Here is a 21,186-nt window from a genome sequence, read left to right on the forward strand (position 1 = left end):
TTGTTTTGAGAAAAAAAAACTGTTTCTCTCTTAATTTGTAAACAATCTATTAGGATTGTTTGCATAGGATTAAGTAAAAAGAAACATATTTTTATAACAAGCTATATGTTTTACATACATTCTTTACTTTCTGCATTGACAAATTAGCTGAAATGATATAATGAGTGCTTCCAAGAAGTTTGAGTTCAAATGTACAGCTGTATAGCAGTGAAGCTGTGGTAGATTACATTGTTACTATAATTAATGTGTTCATCAGGCAACTTCCTCTGTTAGCAAAACTGCAGAGGATAATGACTAGACACAAAAGGAAGCTGTCAGGTTTGTCATCCCTTTGTGCTTTTGTAAATTGGTCTTTTGGCAACTTCTCTCTCACCTGCTGCTGTCCTCACAGTCCCTGACATTTCCATGCGTGTCCCCAGAAGCGATGTGTTGTCAGAAGTGACGTGTTAGGAACAAGTCAGTGCCACACCAGACTGTCTCTGCCCTCTTTTCCCCAGCACAAATCTTTTTCTGACTTGCACCTAAGCATCCCATTTGGGAAGCTTGTGGTGCCTGCATTGTTTCCATGTTCTAATTCAGCCAGGTTCCTGTGGCATTTAGTGAAATCTTGTGTGTTTTAGTAGTGTCCTGACTGAACTGACTGGAGTCATGGCCTTCTAACCTTCCTCATGTTAGACACATAAAACAAGTAGCCCATTAGTTAATTGACTGTATCACTTACCATCTAAAGATAAAGAGAAAAAATGTTCTTGTGCTATAATTGCCTACTAAGTAGTGTCTTAATTAAGGTGACAAAGCTGGGCTCAATTCTTTTGATGGCCATACCTTGAAGCAAGTGTATTTCTTGAACTTGCAGTAGTCACAGAAGTCTGACAGTGCTTTCTGACCTACTGTTAGAAACAAGCACATCTCTTGGCTGCTGTGTGTTAAGTATGGCCAGTCTCAAACTGCACCTCACTGTTGGAAGTGTCTCCTCTCTTCAGAAGTGTGTATGAAATGCAAAGTAGTTCACATTGTGTCACATGACATTGTGCTGCTTTTGGCTGGGGTAGACTTAATTTTCGTGATGAATTTGTGTGTCATCTGTGCTAGAGGCTGGGGCTAAACTATGGCACTAATAGAGTTGCTTTCAGACAAACTATTGGAAAACTATGTAATGTCTGTCTTGAGAAAAGGGTTCTCTTCAGTAACATTTATAGCAGATAAATCAGGTGTGGTATAGCAGGCAGGTCTAGTTTGGCCGTCTTTTGAACATTTTAACGGGTTTGGCTTTGTGGACCTTCTAACTGCTTTGAGGCCTTTAGCTGTCATTTTATGCAAATTTATGGGAGATGCTAGTATTGTAAACTTTGAGTTTTGACCCTCTGTCTCTATTTAGTGTATGCCATTTGCACAGGGAAAATGGTTATCTTCTGCTGAAGATGTATTTCCTGAAAATACTGTCTATGATATGTTTTATAGAACCAAATAGAAATGGTTTTATTGCCCTTAGTAGAGAAAATCCACAAAATTAGCCTTCAAATGCAACAAAACTGAGTGGTAAATCCTGTAATTTGAGTAAAAACTTACTTAAATTGAAACAGCAGCTGTAGTACATTCTACATTTCTATATTCTTCTGAAATAACTTCAAAAATATTATATTCCAAAGTCAAACCAAAGAAACTTGAAGAACCACTTACAAGTGTTTGATTTTCTGGGAAGTATGCAAAGACAGCAGAAAAAACTTGTTCTTTTTAATCCAAATAAATTTTCTTTTTCTGAGTTTCTTGGGAATTTGGGCTTAGGATCTGCAAATAACACCTTCTGCAGGGGGATGGGTGGAACTAAACAAATGCTTACAGGACTGAGCTCTCAGAAATTCAAGTTTTCAAATGTGTTTAATAATACTCTTTTGCTTTTCCTGTGATATTTATAACACTTCAGCAAGATGTTATGATTGATTCTTCTTTCCTTTTTAAGGCAGCAAAATACATGTACTGTAAAAAAATTGTGTAGTGAAACATTTAACTTCTATTCTACGGCTGACTTGTCCTTTCCTGCATCTTTAATATGTTTTTATTGCATCCTTCTAAACATCTCCTGTGCTTTTTTCTGTCTCTCATAGCTGTGCTCAAAGAATTTTTTTTTCCTTTCTGAGTGGTGTTTGATGTCTTGTTTCTGTTCCACTCTTGTGTGAAAGCCTTGGCACAGTGGGTGCCAAGCTACATTAGCTAATTTTCTGTTCTCTGCCCAGCATCACCCATGTCTTTAAGTTTAAACAAAGAAACAATCAAACAAAACAACTTCTTCTTTTCCCCCTCTAATTCTAAATAACAATCTGAAAGAGGCTTATCACCTTAGTTTATTTGGTTTCAGGACTGATTTAGTGAAACTAAGAGTTCTGGTCACCCAAAGTGAAAGCTAACACTGAGTTTTGGGTAGTGTTGAGAGAAAGCAATGGGATTGATATTTAGGGGCTGGAAATTCTCTACCAATATAAGAAATATTTCAAAACCCACAAGAAGAGTGTTTTTATTCACTTCTGTTTTCAACTGCTTTGTGTAGTGTAGAATACAACAAACCTGCAAATGCTAGGGAAGAAGTTGGCAGTATTATTTTCTCTTGTAGAAAGAGAAATGCTACTTATTCTGATACTGAATGTACCAGTTGAAATTAATTCTTATCTTCTCCACATTATCAAATATTCTGCTATTCATACCAGCTTTTCAAACAAACAAAACTGAATCTGACTTGCATTTTGAATAGCGTTGTAAATGTGATTTTAATGAGACTTGGGGGAAGAATTGCAATCATCTAGTCTGAACAGTGAATATAAATTTTGTGACCTATCCTGTTTCAAGCTCTAAGTCTTTTTATACTAGGCAATCGATTTTTTAAGCTTTTCATTATTGACTCAAGGAATTCAAGTTAGTCCCTGATACATTGCAAGCTTTATAATTAAAATATTTTGTTTTGTATGTTTGTATATCTTAATTTCAAAACAGCTCTCCTTTTATCTAAAATTTGTAGGTTATTTGCCGATAACCATATCCTGGAGTGCATCAAGCACAGCATTGCAAGCTAGGCAAGGGAGGGGATTGTCCTGCTCTGTGCTGGTGCAGCCTCACTTTGAGTCCTGTGTACAGTACCACAATGTAAGAGGCATAAAAAAGCTACTGGAGAGCATCCAGAGGAGTATCATGAAGATGAAGGATGTACAGGTGAAGCTGTATGAGATGTGGCTGAGGTCACTTGGTTTGTTCAGCATGGAGGAGACAGAGTGGAGACCTCACTGCAGTCTGCCTCAGGAGGGAAAGAAGGAGGGCAGACATTGTTCTCTCTTCTGTGGTAACCAGTGGCAGGACTCTAAGGAATGGCATGAAGCTGTGTCGGGGAGGTTTAGGCTGGGTATTAGATCAAAGGTGTTTTTTTCTCAGAGGGAGATCAGGCACTGGATCGAGCTCCCCAGGCAAGTGTTCACAGCACCAAGCCTGACAGACTTCAAGAAATGTTTGGAAAGTGCTCTAAGACAAATGGTGTGATTCTTGGAGTGATTCCTGTGCAGGGCCTTGCTGATCCTTGTGAATCCCTTCCAGCTCAAGTTATTCTATGATTTTATGTCTTGGTAGTCTTAGATCAGATGTGCAAATACTCCCCAGTTTGCCTGAGTAATCTATCACAAGAAATCTCATCCTTTTAAGGTTTCCCTTAGATAGATTCATTTGGTAATGATATTCTTAGCATTCTTCTTGTACATTAAAAATGTCCAACTTGATTATTATAATGTCTGGTTTTTAGCCTGTATGGGCTGGAGTCAGTGTTTTCAATACTTTTCTGCTGGTCTTGCTGGTGATGTATGAAGTTCTGGCTCTTCACTGTCACTCCCAGCAATATTCCTTTTTAGAAGTCTGAACTATGCTCATTTTTCTTAGGCATTAAATTTTTCACAACCTTCAGAAGAAATGCATTTTCATAATCAAAGAAATGAGAGTGTTTAGCTAAGGGCTGGTTACATCTTCTGTGTCCTGAACAGTAATGAGGTTTTATTTCTTTCTAATAACAAAACCAAATTTCATTCCATGGGTTCTGCATAACTGAAACTCTCCTTTTCAGTAGCAGAAGCTGAGAGAGTGCTTGAATGGTTCTCTCTCAAAACATTTGAATGCAGTGTGGTTGCTCTCCATTGTATTTTTAAAAGAGGCTAAAATGAGTATGTAATGGGATTTCTCCAGGCAGTATGTTTTTTGATTGGCTCAATTTTTGTGTTTCTTTAGAGTAGTTGCAGAGTTAACAGAGTTGGAGTTGTTCTTAATCTCTATGTTTTAGTCCACTTTGCAAAGAGTTCTAGTATTACTAAACTCATGGGAAAGGGATATAGTTAGACACATAGGCAGGCAGTAGTACATATCTGAATCTCCTAAAAAACTAATTATTGCATTGTATTTAGTTACTTCTTTTTATAAATACAGTGCATTTGTCACAATCTAGCCTGTCCATATTGTCTCTAGAACTTAAATTTGTCTTTAATCCAATGCTACAAGATAAATTCCGGTTAATTCCCTCTGCAGTCTATCATCTTAGACAGGCTTTGGTTGTCCTGCCTTGCTAAGAAAAACAAAAATTAGATTAACTATTTCAGTATGCTGAACTTAAAAATATTTAATAAATCTTATGGAAGTAATTGGTTATTTCTGTTGATCTGTTGAATTTTTGATCATATGATGAAGAAGATACAAAGATAGTAGAAGGCTTTTTCTAGTTCTCATTCATTTTGAGGAATCAGAAATGTCTTCAGGCACACATACACATTGCATTACTTCATATTGCTGATTACTTGTATTAGCTTAATTTATCTGGCCACAGAGAAACCTGTTTAAACTCAAGGTGTGTTTTCAGTGCGTAGTGGAAAAGCTAGAGAATGTTACTGTGCTTTTCAAACTGTTTTGTGTAGTTGCTGAATAATGTGAAAAGTCATGTGGTCCAAAACACGATAGGCAGTGTCCCCATTTCCAGATCCAACCAGATTGTTCTCTGCAATTGCTGCAGGGCATCCCATTTGAAGTGCAGCTCCTCAAAACAGGATCAGGAATATTTTATACCCAAGAAAACCTATGGCTTTCTGTCTCTGTCATGCCTGCTGTCACTTTCTCTGCAGGATATGTATTGATAGGAACAAATAACATGGAATAATTCCCAAGTGCTTTCTGGGTGCCAGTGTGTCTTTTTTTTTAGGGCAGCAACAGCAAAAATATGGCTGAAGATTGATGATTCCTCAACTCTCCTTTTATTGAGAAATGGGCTGCAGTGTTAAATAGGCCAGTGGGGAGAGTCCAAGCCTGATGGGACTGTTTCTGTTTACTGAAAATTATTTGATAAAAGAAATAATCTGTTTATTCACAAGGAGAGAAGTAGTTCTCGTGTATTTAGATGCCTTGCATGTTACTTAGACTCCAGTAAATCCTCCCACACTGCTGAGAAGATAGCAAGCTGCAGTAAACATAACTGTGAAATCTAAACTTAATGGGGACAGGAATTCTGAAGAATATTTACCCTCCAGCCAGTTCTGTACATCTGGGATAGCCAAGTCTATTAGCATTTGGCAGTGGTTAAAGCTTGAACTTTTAACTGTCAAATAATACAACAGTAAAATTGGAAAGTACATCCAGCTTTGCTAAGATTTGTGTCGAATGGGGGATATTCTGGTGTTTTGTATCTTTGAAGTTCATAGGTGAACGTGATGATGTATGTTGTTAATATAGTAGTTTTATGAAGAGCCTCAGTACACCTTACCTCAGTAAGATTGTACATTCTTGGCAGTACATTCTCAGTGGCAAGAAAATTAGCTGTTGCACCTCATGTAATAAAGGACAGCAGATGTGCAGCAATGCTGGAATGGAAAAACAACTTGTATTTTGCCTGATTTGATTGTGAGTAAGCTTCTTGAGCTCAAATTTTCTGAAGGCTGTGCTGGCCACAGGATGTGGTAGTAGACATGAGAATTTACCGATCTTGTTGGCACACGTGGTCCATGAGGCCCAACAGCTTTTTCACAGCATTTGTTCCCTTGTTTACCAGCTGTGATTTCAGTATTACAAACACTGGTCAGATCTAGCTATCTTGCCCATTATCTCTTTTATTGTGTACAGGTGATGGTGTTAAGAGGTGTAAGCCTGACCACAAATTGCAGTGAAAAGGAGAGGTGAAGTGATGTGGTAAATCACAGAAAGACTGTCTTTGACAATTACGTATTTTATGCTTAAGCCAACTGGACATAGTAAGTCCATGGGCCTGAGGGGATGTTCCCCTGAATGCTGAGGGAACTGATCTCTGTTTGAGGCTCCTCTCAATGGTCTTTGAATGATATCACAGCAATTGAGAGAAGTACCTGAGGACTGATGCAGAAGTGGCTGAGGAGGGAGGAGTGGCTGAGTTTTTAGAGGGTTCCTAGAAGCCTATGGGGTGCCTTTGGAGTATAAGGGCAAGTGGTAATAAGATAACTAGGGTTTCTGGAATGGAAATTTAAAGACTAATTGAATGTCACAGGTTGGTTTTTTCCTGAAGTAGTTTGCTTTAAAATGCACTTTGAAGTGACAAAAACCTGAATTCTAATCCTGTTTCTTCTTCAGCCATGAAAATGACCTTAAACTCAAAATAGAGGGTTGTTATTGATGGTTGTTTTATTGAGGTTGGCCTTACTTGTGAGAGACAATCAGATAAGTATGCTAGGGTTGAATTAATGAATTTTAACTAGATTTTTTTTAAAGAGAAGATCAGAGAAATAACAAAGTGTTTTGAGGGTGTTTGCTTGTGTATGTATTAAATAAATTGGTCTGATGTTATTTTTGAATTCACAGGTAACAAAGTGCAAGGTTTAAGCTAAAATATAATTAGAGTACTAGGGTGCCTTCCTATGTGCACTTGCTAATGAGGAATTTTGAGATAGTATAAAATGACTACATGTATTATTTCCCAAGCCTCCTAGATTTAATACATATGGTGCATAGATAAATTTCTTTAAATATATTAATGAATTTTTAAAATTTATAACATCTTTCCATAAGTGATGAGGATTTTAGAAGTCACTGTATCATAAAACAAAACTGTAAACATAAACATGCTTTAGGTCAGTATAGTTTATCTGACTCTTGGGCTCTTCCCTTGGTTAGAGGAACTTTTTGGTTTGAAGGACAAAGCAAGGCAAATTCAGACTTTGATTTCTTCAGAGACAGAGTGCTACTGAAGAAACTGTACATGACAGGCCAAAATGAGGCAATTTGACATAAAGTAACAAACACCTAATTCAGCTCCATCAGTTCTGATGCATTCCATGCTGAGGGAAGTCTACATAGAGCACAGGCCTTTGCCTCCTTAGTTCCCAAGACATATTGATAGTGCATTTAATAGCAATTTCACAAACAATTTCTTCTGTACAATTTATTTTTCTTCTTTTTCATGAAAATCCTACTTATGTTTTGGAGGAGGTTTATTTGTTCTAGTAAAGTGTTGTGACATTTATTGAGGCCCATACGCAGTAATGCCTGCTTGCTTCCCAGCTGTGAGTCACTGTGAAAATAAAGATTACTTTCCCTGCCATCAGCTCACACCCAAGCTAATTTTACAGCCTTGTCAAATAGCAGGAGAAATTACTAGTTATCACTACTTAATCAGGCTCAGCTGACAAGACTAGATTGGAACAGAAACATGGTGTGACTGAAGCTTGTTGCTGTAAATTGAATACTTTGACATGCTAGGACAATTACTATGTAAATTTCACTGGGAAATGTTTTGTTCTGGTAGCTTATAGAGGTCTTGTCACTACCTGGGGGCCCAGTGGGTGCTGTAGTTTCTTTTAATAAAGGCAAAGAAAAGGTCAGATCTGAAAAAGCAGCTTAGTTAAGAGAGCGAGAGCTGACAAAGCCAGTGGGGAAAAAAAGGTTGAAAATCTTTCTGTTTTGCTTTAACTTTCTCTGGCACTTCCTATAAGAGAAGAAAATTAGAGGTGGGCTACTTTTATGATCCAGAAATTGCAGTAGTAGGCTGCTGCTTTGTTTCCTAAATGCAGCAAAGGGATGTCTGTGAGACACTTAACTTCTCCTATGTTATTATCTATCAGGGCAATTTTCAAGGCTTTTGATGTGTTTGGAAGGCACAGATTCTGGTAACTTGACCAGAGCATTGCCAGTGGTATCTCTTAGGTGCATAAAACATTGTTGATATGTCTACAGGGTCAAGCAAATTGCTGCTTTTATGAATCAGCTTTTGCTGTCAATTGGCTGGAATGGTGTCAGCACTGCTCTCCTTTCTCATCATTTTAGAAGCCTGTATTCTTTCATTTTGTCTTCTGCAGAGGCAGTGTATTTCTGCATCTTTCTGTTAACTGTGAAGCTGTAAAGGGGGATCATTTGGAAGTTCTGCATCTTTTCTTAAACTCATGTACTGAGGACATTTTTTCCCCCCAAATATAAAGTTATCAGGGAAGCAAGCAGAACTCTTATTCCTTGAAGCAAAAAAATACTGTTATTTGTGCCCAGTAGAGTAGGCTAACATACAAAATGAAATCATAATAGTCTTAGGATTTTTAGTACTGAATAAGAAATAAGTGTGATTTAACTCCTTTTCACTACTCTTTTTATGAATAGTCATCCTTTCAGGTTGTGTTTTAAAGGTGCCTCCTGCAGATAGCTTCATGGTGTTTCTGGAACAGTTTTTTTTTCTTCCTCAGGCAGGTTAAAATTTCAGAAATAGAGCAATCTCTTGCTATTTTCTTAACCTTCTGAAAGTCTCCATGCAACTTTGAAGCCAACTCTAAGATTATTTTGTGCAGAAACTTGGTTTTGATTCTTGTTTCAACCCCACAGAAGAATTCTGTATCTCAAAAGAAAAAAGTTGATATTGTATGTTTTAAAGCAAGTTGCAGGGTGTGTCTGTGTGTTGTTTCTATGCATAAGCCTAGAATTCCAAGTACCCAGCTCCAAAACCAAACTGTAGGAGCAACATGCAAAGCTGGTGAAAAGTTCTAATTTGTCAACTATGTGTATTTAATTTTTTACTGTAGAAATTATTTTCAGATAAATTCTACTTTTTTTTTTTATAAAGGAATTTGATTTCCAAAACAGTAATGAATTACAAAATTGAATCTCAAATGATTAGTGCTTGATTATGTTTCTAATAGAAGGGAGAGAGGAAGGAGATTCTTGGGGCAGAGACTGATTTTCAAAGCAGTAAGTACAACTTCACAATGTGGAAACAGCTCGTGCACTGGTAGACCAGGCCTCTGTTTTTCATCCAGAAGTCTCTAAGGGACTAATTTAATGATGTAGGGATATTCTATGATAGGAAATACCAGATATTAAGTTCTGAAATGTCATTGAAAGACTAAACTGATCAAGGAGAGCAATATTTGAAAGCATAATTCAAGGTTCATAACTTTTGATTCATTACAGTCTTGAAAATGACATTGTATTTAACTAATCAGCATATTCATCATTTGATGCCAGTTTTTGGTTGTTTGGGTTCTTTTATTTTTTTTACACTAGTGTTGGCATTTATAAAATACTTTTTGGCAAAGTCCACATTGCTAGTGTTATTTAATAATTCTGTGTATTTGTTCAGTGGCAATGCATAATGCTCCTTTCATGTCCTCTTCTAAACTCACATTGCACTGAACGGTAATGTCATAACTTAAGTAAGAAAATTACAGGTGTGAGCTACTTAACTAGCAGGGTGAAGGTTGCTTATCATGGTTATATTCTTGCTAAGTATCTACCAAGACATTTCAGGCTTAACACAGAAGTTATTCTGAGACTCAAGACTTGAGTAAATAAGCTTGAAGAAACCTATCATTTATGCCAAGAAATTTTCAGTTTTTCAACCTTGGGTACTGAACCTATTATTCAGCGTTGTTCCATGATGTTCTAGTGCTAGCATGCTGCACTAAAATATGTTATGTTTAAATGCAATAAAAGAGAGACATCTTGAGGAAAGCTTCTGTTGTACATTACTAAGGCCAGTCTGCAGTATTTTGTTAAGATTATGCAGAAAAGACTTCTGCTGAGTAGATTCCTTTTCTACTTTCAATCGTCAGGTTCTTCACCCCCTTGAATAGTATTCCTGCTGTGAGTCCCAGATATGTACTGCTGCTTCTTCATCTCCTTAGCCCCACCCAACTTGTTGATCCAGGCATTTGGATACTGCCCTCTAGAAATAAATGACCTTGTTTTCAAAAGAGCTTAAAATAATAATATTTTAACCATAAAAATGGAGCCAGCCATTCATTTGTTTGGAAAAGTACAACCAAAAGGTGAGTAGTTACTTGACTGAACTCTTTCTGAACAGTTTTGCATTTCTAAGTGTCTAGGATGAGTGCATGGTGTAAAAATACCAAAATTTAAACTATACACTTTCTTTAAATTAAAAAAATTCACCTAGAGACGACAATGGGCATACTCTTCCCGGTTTGCCTGTATGACAGGACCAGCATGCAATAGGATTACATTATAGAAGGAAATAATTTTGGTTTAATAGTTAACTTGCTGTATGGAATAATTGTTAACTTGCTGTATGGAAAACCTTGCTGAGCTAGGTTTTTCCCTTGTTTTGTGTGGGCAAATGTGTTACTGGGGAGCTCAGCAATAAAATGGATTCCCAGTCTTCAATAATGAAAGTATTGGTAAGGGATTCCATAAGATCAGTATTACAGGTACTAAGCTCTGAAGGCCACTGCCTTTTACAGCTCTTGAGAGAAGAGCTTGCATCTGATGAGACTGTGGTGAAAGGGCAAGAGAGATAACATGCCCATACGTTGCTGGATTCCAGTCTTGGCTGTGAAATGGGCAAGCTGTTTAAATTCACCAGCCTGGTCTGGCAGTCTGTAGAGCTAGGAACAATCCCAAATTCACCCTCTGGAGAAGACTGGAGGCCTGGGTCTATTCAGTTAGGATGAGCCACAGGATGTGCAGATGTTTACTGGTACACTGCATTGGGTGCTGATGGTGTGGCATTGCACATGCCTGGAGGTACAAGCATAGGTGTGAGCTAGGCTGACTGATCAGGATTTCTTGGAATAATTTATGGAAGACAGCATCAAACCTTGAGCACTTAGGCCTCCAGTTCTGTAAATGATCACTTACCAGCCTCTAAAGAGGAGGCTGCGTTATTCCTGTAGCTGAACAAGGTTAGCTGAGGAAAACAGTGTGAGGTTTCTGAGCAACGTGAATGAGTGGCACCTCAAGCAGTAAACATTAAAAATATTGCTGGACTGAGCTATTTGGTTAGCTGAAGAAACACAAGTATGGAAGTCAGGATTAAAAGTGAGGAAAAATGTAATGAAAACAGTGAAAGACTAGTCAAATAATGTGTTCTTAGAATCCTTAAGTATTTATCCTCTTATCAGTATGGGAATGATGAGCATACATATGTAGCCAGGGCTGATTAGAGAAAACACTTTCATGGAAATTATAGTGATCAAAGACATAGTGAAAAATCAGTTTGTTATCCTAATTTCAGGTAGACTGATTTAGTTTTCTGCCCTCAATCCCAAAATTATAAAATATCATGACAAGATTTTCTTTTGAAACTTTGTGTGTTTATACGAATATATAGCTCATTCAAACAAGCTATTTTATAATATATATGTAGATTGAGTTAACAGAGTCAAATAACCTCTCTTCAACATCATTTGCTATTTAAATCAGTCTTGTTAATGCAGAGTCCTCATATGTTATTTTAAAAGTTAATCCAGTTTAAAGTGTCACTACGGCAAAAAACTAGTCCTGATAGAAACAAGCAAAAAATAGCAAATAATAAGTTCCTATTAAAATTATTTTGAAAGACCTAGTATTTGTATCCATTTTTCAATTCCCCTCTGATTCTTTTTTCTTTTTAAATTCCTTAATCAAAATATGATGTGATACTAAAGCTGTACAGTATATATTTGCCTTTATCAGTTGAGCTATGATTTCATAATTAAGAGGAGAGCTTAATTATGTTGATTGACATCAGGTACATTGCAATCTTTTCTACACTGAGTTACATCTTGGAGCAAACCCTTACTTCACTGAAGCTGGCTGAACTGCCTATCTGTCCATCTTAAATTTCCTAACCTTTTTTGAGTATTGATTTTAGGATTTATTTCCAGGCCTTTATAGATTTTCTAGTATTTCAAGCCTCAGTGAAAGTCATTGTGCTCTTTGGGCACTTTATTCTGCCGTTCAAACTACCTGAATGATACTTACTGTCCACATAAAGCCTGCATTCACCTAGTGTGCAAGTTATTTGCAATTTCTTTATGTGGAGGATGACAATTGGAGTTCATGTGTGCTATAAATACTATAATTTGCTGAACTGATACAAGTTTGATTGAGTTTTCCACCGAAATTTTTAGGCTCTGGGAAGAATATTATTTTACTCAGTAGTAGTTTAAATATTTCTGTAGGTAGTCAGTTCAGTTTCATTTTACCATAATTTAGACAGTTTTACCTAATGTATATGAGGTTATGGTAATCTTTTATACGTAGCCTTTTTCCTGTCTACAGCAAACCTTGCTTTATTTTTTATTTTAGTGAATTTTGATAATAGTGTATTCTTCAGGAAATATGTAAGAATCTTGAATTGCAATGTCTCATTTCTTTGGAGACTCAAGAATTTCCCTTTTAAAACAAGAAGCAATGTCTGTAGCTTCTAAGTAGTCTTTTTTGTAGCCAGGGTGTTTGGTATCACTTCTAAAACTCAGGATATGAAGAAGCACACTTGTGGACTTGGAACAAATGGTGCATGCATTATATATGTTTATCCTCATGAAAAGACATAGCTTTATTCTCATGGTACATCCAGTGTCTCAGCTGTGGAGGTCTAACTGCATCTCTGTTGCAGTCCCTGGGACTTTTCTGAACATGACAGCTGTTCATCAGCTCTGTCCTGCAGCCCATCAGAGCACAGAGCTAGCAACCCTCTGCTATGGACCACGTTGAATAGAACTTCAAATAAAATGGATTTCATGTAAGGCTTTTTAAGACAGTGATCATCTGTTGCTGTTAGAGTCCCATGACAAGAGAGCAAGGGGCTAAAAATGAGCAGAATTCCACTTGATGAAGAAAGGCAAGTAAAGCACTGCTATGAAACCTAGCAAAAATGATTAAGTTTAAGGTTTCATTTCTATGAATTTGAAATCTGGCCAGTTTTTTTTAAAAAAGCACAAAAGAATGTTTTGGTGGTTTGTGGCTTTTGCTAGAAATCAAGTCACATATACCTTTACAATGGCAATCAAAAGTAAATGTAAATGAGGATTAAAGGTCAAAGTTGAATGATGGAGAAATCTTAAGAAAGTGTTAGATGCTTTCCTCTTTTAAGTGTGGCTCTGTTTTAGATCAATCTGTTCAGCAGGAAGAATAGAATATTTGTAGACTAAATCCATCAGTGTTGCTTCTCCTTCTCAGCACTTTAACATAATGCAATTACTCTGACACTGTCAATGTGAATATCCAAATTTAATGACCTACCCAATCCTTACATGCATAAGGTTACAATATTAACCATGCAAATTTCAGTACAACTGCTTTCAAAAGTTATCTTGTACTGGAGGGCTGACTTTTTAAAAAATAAATGGCATTCTGATGTGTTTGGGTGTTTTGGGTATTTTTTTTCCTCTTACTCTTTAGAAGTTGTTAGTCTTACATATGTGAGGTTCTTTTGCTTGGTTTGGTTTTTTTTGGCTTGGCTTGGGGTTTTATGGAGATGAAAACTTACTAGCTTGAAATCATATTTACTAGGAGTCAAAAATGCTGAAGGAAAAACTTTTGCTTTTAAAAATAGCGGGAGAGTTCCATGTATGTCTGTTAGTTGCATTTGTTCTAGTCCAAGAAGCATCACTGTTGACAGACAGCTGGCAACAATAGGTGTTGGTTTTGGTAGGTGGCTTTCTCATTTTGCTATCTGAAACAACTACGTATTAATAATGGACTTCATTTGTTCTACTTCTTCCTACAGATAAGAATAAAAAATTCTACTAAATTCTTTTGCTGCAGTGGATTTTCTTTTTTTCACAAAACACTTAAATATACATACTTAGACTTTTCTGTCACTAGATAATGAGCACTGCTTTCTCCAGAACTTCACATTATTGCAAAGCATCTGTTCATTTTCCAATGTGCATGTCTGTTTTACCAGCAAGCTGCTTACTAAAATGTTTCCACAGTGGTTATTTCAGAAAATGGCTTGTCATTAAATTAATTTGCACTGGGTTTTAGTAAGAAAAGTCTGAACTACAAATTTAAATATTTTTTTTTAGTAAAGTATATAAAACCTAGTTAGTTTATTTATAGCTACATAACAGTTAATATTTTGCAAATACAACTATATTAGCTATGAGTTTTTATTATTTCTTTGGAACATTTCATCAGTGTGGTAGCTGTATAGTGTATTGGTAAATACTGATTTCTAAGTGACACTTATAAAGAGGAAATGCAAACTAAGCTGCAAATATATGTAAATCAAAACTATTCTGTAGCAGTTTTTGATATGCATAGTTACACTTTCTAACAAGGAGCAATGATATCTATACTTTTTTTTTTAACCCTAGAATTTGCAGGGCTAAACTTTTAATTTTGTTTGTTTATTACAAAGCTGACAGGTTTCTGCTCTAGGGATACCTTTATCAGGATGTGACTTTCTTTTGAGGAATGAGAAATCGTTCACTTGCTTTGTCCCCAGAGGTGAAAATGACAGGCTTTGTTAACAACAGAGGAATGTGTTCCTTTTTTTCTTTTTTTCAACAAAACATGAAAGATGCAATCCTATCAGTTGCAGTAATCTAAATATTTGTCATAAAATATTTTTGGATATTAGGAGACACTGATTTGCATGGCCATTATTTATTTTTGAATGTTATGTTTTTTCTTTTCGAAATGTGTTAGAAACTCAATATTGAAAACAGTCAGGTTAAGCATGGATATTCCATAACCGCTGTGCAATTAAGATGTGGAGTGTACGGTGCTTTCCTTTCAAAGATGAAAGCTTGTTTACATTTCCTTGTTTATAAGTCTTCACTTCCAGAATTGTGTTGCTTTATGTCTATACTTAATAGGAACAGTCATTTTGGATCTGTAGATGCAAAGTTGGAGTTGTATGTGTGGATGTTGTTTGTTGTATTGTAAGCTAGTATCACCCAGGATAACACTGAATTGTTTTCTAGAGTTTATCTCTCTGTTGACCAAACAATCACTTCAGATTAGCTTCATATTATGCTCTGGAATTCTTTTTGATAAGAGGATTTGGTTTTTGTAAATGATGTCATAGAAAATATGTCATCTCTCATACTACAGGAAAAAGTTTTCAGTGAAAGAAAATAATTCCAGACAGTTAGATTTTTTTTCACTCATTCCACTTAAATTCTGTCATTGTTCCAATTTCTTTTGTGTTGTAAGCATATGTTTTAAACAATCCAGCTATTTTCACATGAAATTACTGCTTGATTGCATTGTTGGATTTTATGCCAGAAACCATGTTGGTTGGATGGCCCAAATGGATGACAAGACATGCCAACTTGGATTTTCAGTATACTTACACAATTATTTCCTTGCCTCTGCAGCTGTAAGCACAAGGTGTACTTGGAGGCACTACCCAACACGAGCATCATCATCCCGTTTCATAACGAGGGCTGGACCTCGCTCTTGCGCACCATCCACAGCATCATCAACCGCACCCCGGACAGCCTGATCGCAGAGATCATCCTGGTGGATGACTTCAGTGACAGAGGTAAGGCCCAGCTGCTTTTGTTCTAACTTGAAATTTACACTGCAGTGTGGTCCAGAGAGAAACTAAAGGGACACAAAAACAGCCTTGAAGTACCCTTTGATTGTTAGCAGGAATAAGCATTTATAAGATGCTTTTGTTCTACGTGGCACGAGTACTGAAATTCGTGTCAAAGGGAGGAGAGACTGTCAACTGTTAATTAGGCTTTATTAATGTTGTATTTTGAATGTTATTACTGAAATACTGCAAATTTTAGTATTTCATCATTTCCCTACACTTCTCTTCTACTCTGAAAATACATCACCTTTGACCATTTTGGAAGCAACTCATTGGCTTTTGATTCTGGAATTTTATTGAGCTAGGCAGATTCACAAACTAGTACAAAATAGCCATACAGAGAAATGAGGCTTTTTTGAATGAAATGTGAAAAAATGCTTTGGAATAGTTGATCAAATTTTACATCATTTATATATAGTAAAATTAAGAAAATGTCAATCACTTAATGTCTTACACTACCATCACTTCTTGAATGCAGCGGAAAAAATTAATGCCTCAAGTTCTTAAAATTAATTTTAACAGTTCTTTAGGTAAAATTCCTCCATGATAAGGATATAGAACTAGGAAATAGAGCTGGTTTTTTTTTTTCCAATTTCAGTTCATCCCTTAGAAGTTTAAGCATGAAGACCTTTGACTTTGACTTTGGTGTTTTGCAGGCTAGGTTTTCTGTTTCTGTTGAAACATCGGTTGCTGGTGTGTATGTTGGCTTTGTTATGAGTAGGCTGATAGCAAAAGAGAGAATTGCAACCTTAGCTAATGTTTTACTTAAAACCTTTGTCTCAGCTAGGAACTTAGAGAAGCAGTTTTTTGACCTACTGTTTTAAGAAGCCCCCAGGTGAGTGAGAGAAATATTAGTAGAGCGCTGCAGTAGCAGAACCATTTTTGTAAGATTTTTTTAACTTGATATTTCAGGGTTTAGAAAGATAAATGCTGCACACATCTATCTTGCCCTCTCATATCTGCTGGTTTACTTGCAATATGTCCTTTGATGAACTGCCTCTCGATCTGTAATGCAATTTAAGTGAAATTGTAAAGTGAGTACAGTTCTGAGTATTCTATGTTTATGAAATCTAGACCACAGATGAAAGTTTTGGAAATCAGACCTGTAAAACAGCACACACAGGCTGTTTCTGCAGGCTAACAATTTCCTAGCAGTTAACAACTCAAAGGGAAGTCTGTAAGTTGGTTTTATGAGGTATCTGACAAGTAAAAAAGCTGTTTTTCTTTTTCTCCCCATTGTTTTTTCTTTTTGGCTGAAATAGCAGCTATTGAGGCTGTGCTTGCTCAATATGGTGATACTGTAGCATTTTTAATGAAGAACATAATTGCTACAGTTGATGCATTTTAAAATATGCTAGTGTTTTGTAAAGCTTATCTACTTCCAGATTATTAGAAAAATAATTAATGACAGTAAACAGACTCTTGCTCTTACTTGCATGCTCTAACTTAGTTTCTGCTGATTGCTGAAAGAAATATTATTGCTATAACACTATAAAAATCTCCATAGTCTTCATTTCCAGTTATATAAAGCTATCTGACTTTTCAGTGGAACAGTTTTCAGCTGGAAGAAGTAGTTCATATAGCATAGAAATGCTTAACAAAAGTGTTTAATATCAATTTGAAAACCTGAAAGAAATCTACAAAGCAGACTTACATGAAGCTGGACCTAGAAGTGTGGTACTGCTAAAATAATTTACTTCTGTTTATTGGTGTTATTAAAGTAAAGTTCAGAAATGTGAATGGTTGCCAGTTTTTAACATACTGGGTACTGTATGTTTTAAGAAGAGAGATAACACAAGAAAAATCTGCTGCAGTCTCTGCTCTGAATTCAGTAACATTGACTTTGAGGTCAGGTCAGATGAATAATTTTGGTACACCTGAAGTGGGTTTAATTCTTGTATTTGTGATCCTCTAAATTTTACTTAACTGAGACTATATTGTGTTTTCTTTTGCTCTTTTTTCCCTTCTATAAGGTGGTCACACACAATAGAGTTGGATTACTTTATATTAAGAAAATGTTGACTGATATCTAGCTCTGTCCCCTCCCAGTTCATAAAATAACCTGTTTTTAGGAAGTGGCAGATTCTTTTACTGTTTAGTTACCTTTCTAAGACTGATAGGAGTAAAGCAGCATAAGATATTGAGGCTAGATTAGGCAAAAAATTAAGTTTGTATGTTCAGTTGTCAGAACTCATGGAATCATTGCAAGTCAAGTTTACTGCTGTGTTGAGGCAGTATAGTGATTAGTGATAAATTCATATCCCTTTTCCTTATTGTATAATTTCTTCATGAAGCTGCAGATGCCATATAGCTGACAAATGGCTGTTATTTAGTGAAATCAGTTGTATGTTGTTAAAGTGAGTAAAAATGTTATTAATGTGTATGCTATTCTTGTTCCATGACTTGATATTATAAGGGGAGAGTTTTCTGTTAGCAATCTAAACATCATGTGTATGGTATTTTAAAAATAGTGATTAAATGCAAACACTTTTCTTTAAAGTTTTCTATTAATCTTGCTGTTCCTTTTTACAAACATCTGGGAAGTTATGAAAAGTCAGTTCCTATTAGAAGCAGTAAATGAGGAAAAGAAGAAATATGAAAGCTGTGTAAAAGATTTTTTTAAAAAAAGGCTCCAGCATTTTTCCTTTTTTTAAACTAATGGCAGTATAAATACTGAAATGCACTGAATAAAACTTTTAATAAGAAATGATGAAAATGTTTTAGTGAACCGCTTAATACCAGGAGTTTGCTGGTTCATCTGCAGAATAACTTGTGTGCCTTCATTTTATTCATATGCACTCCTTTTGCTTTTATGATCAAAACCTAAATCTTTAGATAGTTCATGCATAATATTCCGCATAAATTATGACATTTGGATGTTAAAAAAGTAAAAGAAAAGCTGCACATCTTTAAAAATCAATATAATGCAGAATAAAAACTTGGCATTATGAGGGAGGTAAGGAAATGTTATGAAACATGAAAGTGCAATATTTGGTTATGGACAGATTTAATATTAAAAAACTACATTAATATTAGAAGTTACATGTGACAAAAAAAATATAGATTTAGATATAGGTAAGCAGTTGCAAGATTTCTTTATTCATGTAATTTATAGAGAGTGCTTGTATTTAAAATGGTGAACCAACAGGTAGGAGAAAAATGTCTGATTTAGTGGAACTCCATTTCAGCAAAAATAACAGCTTTTATTTATATTGTAAATGCAAATGGCAGAATGTTGGTGGACTGGTGAGATGAAAGGGGGCTGAATCTGAAGTTCATAGGTGCTCTAATAAATGTAAAATAAATCCATTGTCACTTAACAAGCACTATAAAACAGAGGAAAATAATAGGCTTCTACTTAGCTTGCCTTAGAAAGCTACGGATACAGTAAGAGTACATTTTAATGATGTGCATAATTTTGCATACTAAAGTGTGCGAAGTGTTTCTGATTTTGTGATGGATTTGGGGCTGCAGATCCAGTACCTGATTCATATAAGCCCTGTATTTCAAACTCAAAGTTAAAGACCTATCAGTTTCAGTGTAAGCTACCACAGAAAATCAGCCTTGATATTTGAGGTACCAGCACACCTCTGTGTCATTATCTGCAGTGGCTTTGTGTGCAGCTCTAGTTTTGTGATTCTGGTTCCTGGGAAAATGAGCCTTGTTGAAAGTGGCTTTTTTTTCTGGGAAGGTTTTGGGGTTTGTGAGAAGGTTGTTTGAAATGGAAGGTGGGGAGGATGGGTTTGCAGGTTTTATATTAAAGATTGTGTGTTTCTTGTTGACATAGTTTGCTCTGAAGTCAGTCTGTCAGCAGACAGATATCTGAAAAGGGGCAAGAAGCAGAATATGGGCAACAGTTTTAAAGGAAAGGGCAAAATGAAAAAGAAAGCAAGTTTTCATTGGTTCAGTTATGGAACATCTTGCATTTACAGAGGAACACTAAAAATTCTAATTAATGTTTTAAAACTTTGGGGAAACATAGATTTGCATAATTCATTAGTTTAACAGTTCATGTCAACATATGATAGATTTGTACATCAACTTTCATTTCTTTTTATGTTTTAATTACTTTATTATCATAGTCAGACTTGTAAACTGTTGCTAACACAGTATATGCCCATGAATGTAAATTTGACTTACAAAGGATTTTGACTTTACCCTGTAGTTCTTGAACCAGTACAGCACCTATTATAAGAAAAAATAAACAATGCCACAGCCAACAATAAATTTATTAGCAGTAACAGTTATTTGGCAGTATTTTAGTTTGAAAAAAACCCCTCAGATCTGCCAAGGGAAAAAAAGGAATTTGAAAACTTAGTAGCCTACAGCTTCTTGGTCAACTAGTTCCTGTCAATGGCAATGAACTGGTTTTTTGGTAGAAAATGACAAACTAGGAAATTTTCCTTCATGTTGATGAGCCAGTCCCTTCTCCTATTGCTGTCTATTATGTTCTCCTGTATCTGTCCCCTTGGTTAGGTCTGTTTTCTGCATCATTCATTTGAGAGTATTGTGTTGTCTCCTATCAGGTACCATATGGTTTGTGTCAGACCTCTGAATAGGCCAGTTTAATAACATGGAAGTCAGTGTGCAAAAGCAACTTGTGTTTACTTTGTCAGAGCTGTAGTTGATCAATGAACTTCAGTGCCCATAATGTGTTTTTTTGCTGTGAACATGGAAGATGAGCTGATGTGTGATTGGGGTTTTTTAAACTGTAGTTCTGTAAACTACATTGGTCATATTATACAATAATGGTAAAGGAAGAGAGTTTGTGCTAAAAGCAAAGCAATTCTATCAGACTATCAGATTGTACCACTTTCCCCTGAAGGAATACATGCTATTGCATGAAGTGGAAATTCTCTGTATTTTGTTTGTAGACAGTTTGTAACACGTCATTGAAATTCAAATGTGTGCATGCTTGGCTTCAGATTATGGCTAGATGTAACTTTCTGACAAAAGGGAAGGGAAAGTTTTATATTGTATGAATGACTGTCTTGTCATAGGAAAGCTTTGCTAAAGACAGAAAGTGTCTGTATGATGAAAGCTCATGTCTCCAAAAATTGCAGTGTTAGGCATAGCTTGTGTAAGGCATCATTTGTGAGAAGGTAAGGGTGACTGTACATATAAATCTGCTAGGTTTGTAGGCAAATAGTTATACCTGAGGTACAAAGCCTTACCAGCTGGGAAGCCTGTTGCTACAATCAAGTGATTATACAATGGTAAAGAGAGATGTTTTCTGCTTAGTGAAGAATTTGTAGTGGCTTTCTACTTGCTTAATGCAGCATCCTGGAAGCCAGGGTGACCCCAGCAACTTGAGCTGCCCTGTTCATTTCACTGATAGCATAAGCAAAACCTTCCTGGAGCAGAGTTTAATCAGCAAAGTTTTCAAGTAATGTTGACCTTAA

The 21,186-nt window shown here is 36.0% G+C and overlaps 1 protein-coding gene across 1 annotated transcript in view; it reads left to right on the top strand.

The window, feature by feature from the left end:
* Nucleotides 1-21,186, top strand: part of GALNTL6 (polypeptide N-acetylgalactosaminyltransferase like 6) — a 437,607-nt gene that overhangs the window by 182,595 nt on the left and 233,826 nt on the right. The window contains exon 4 of the mRNA XM_071432077.1: nt 15,564-15,730. Within this exon, the coding sequence (XP_071288178.1) occupies nt 15,564-15,730 (167 nt within the window). The remainder of the gene's footprint in view (nt 1-15,563; nt 15,731-21,186) is intronic.

This window comes from Agelaius tricolor, unplaced genomic scaffold (assembly GCF_023055355.1).
Source record: "Agelaius tricolor isolate 1412-34295 unplaced genomic scaffold, bAgeTri1.0.p SCAF_8, whole genome shotgun sequence".
Lineage (NCBI taxonomy): Eukaryota > Metazoa > Chordata > Aves > Passeriformes > Icteridae > Agelaius > Agelaius tricolor.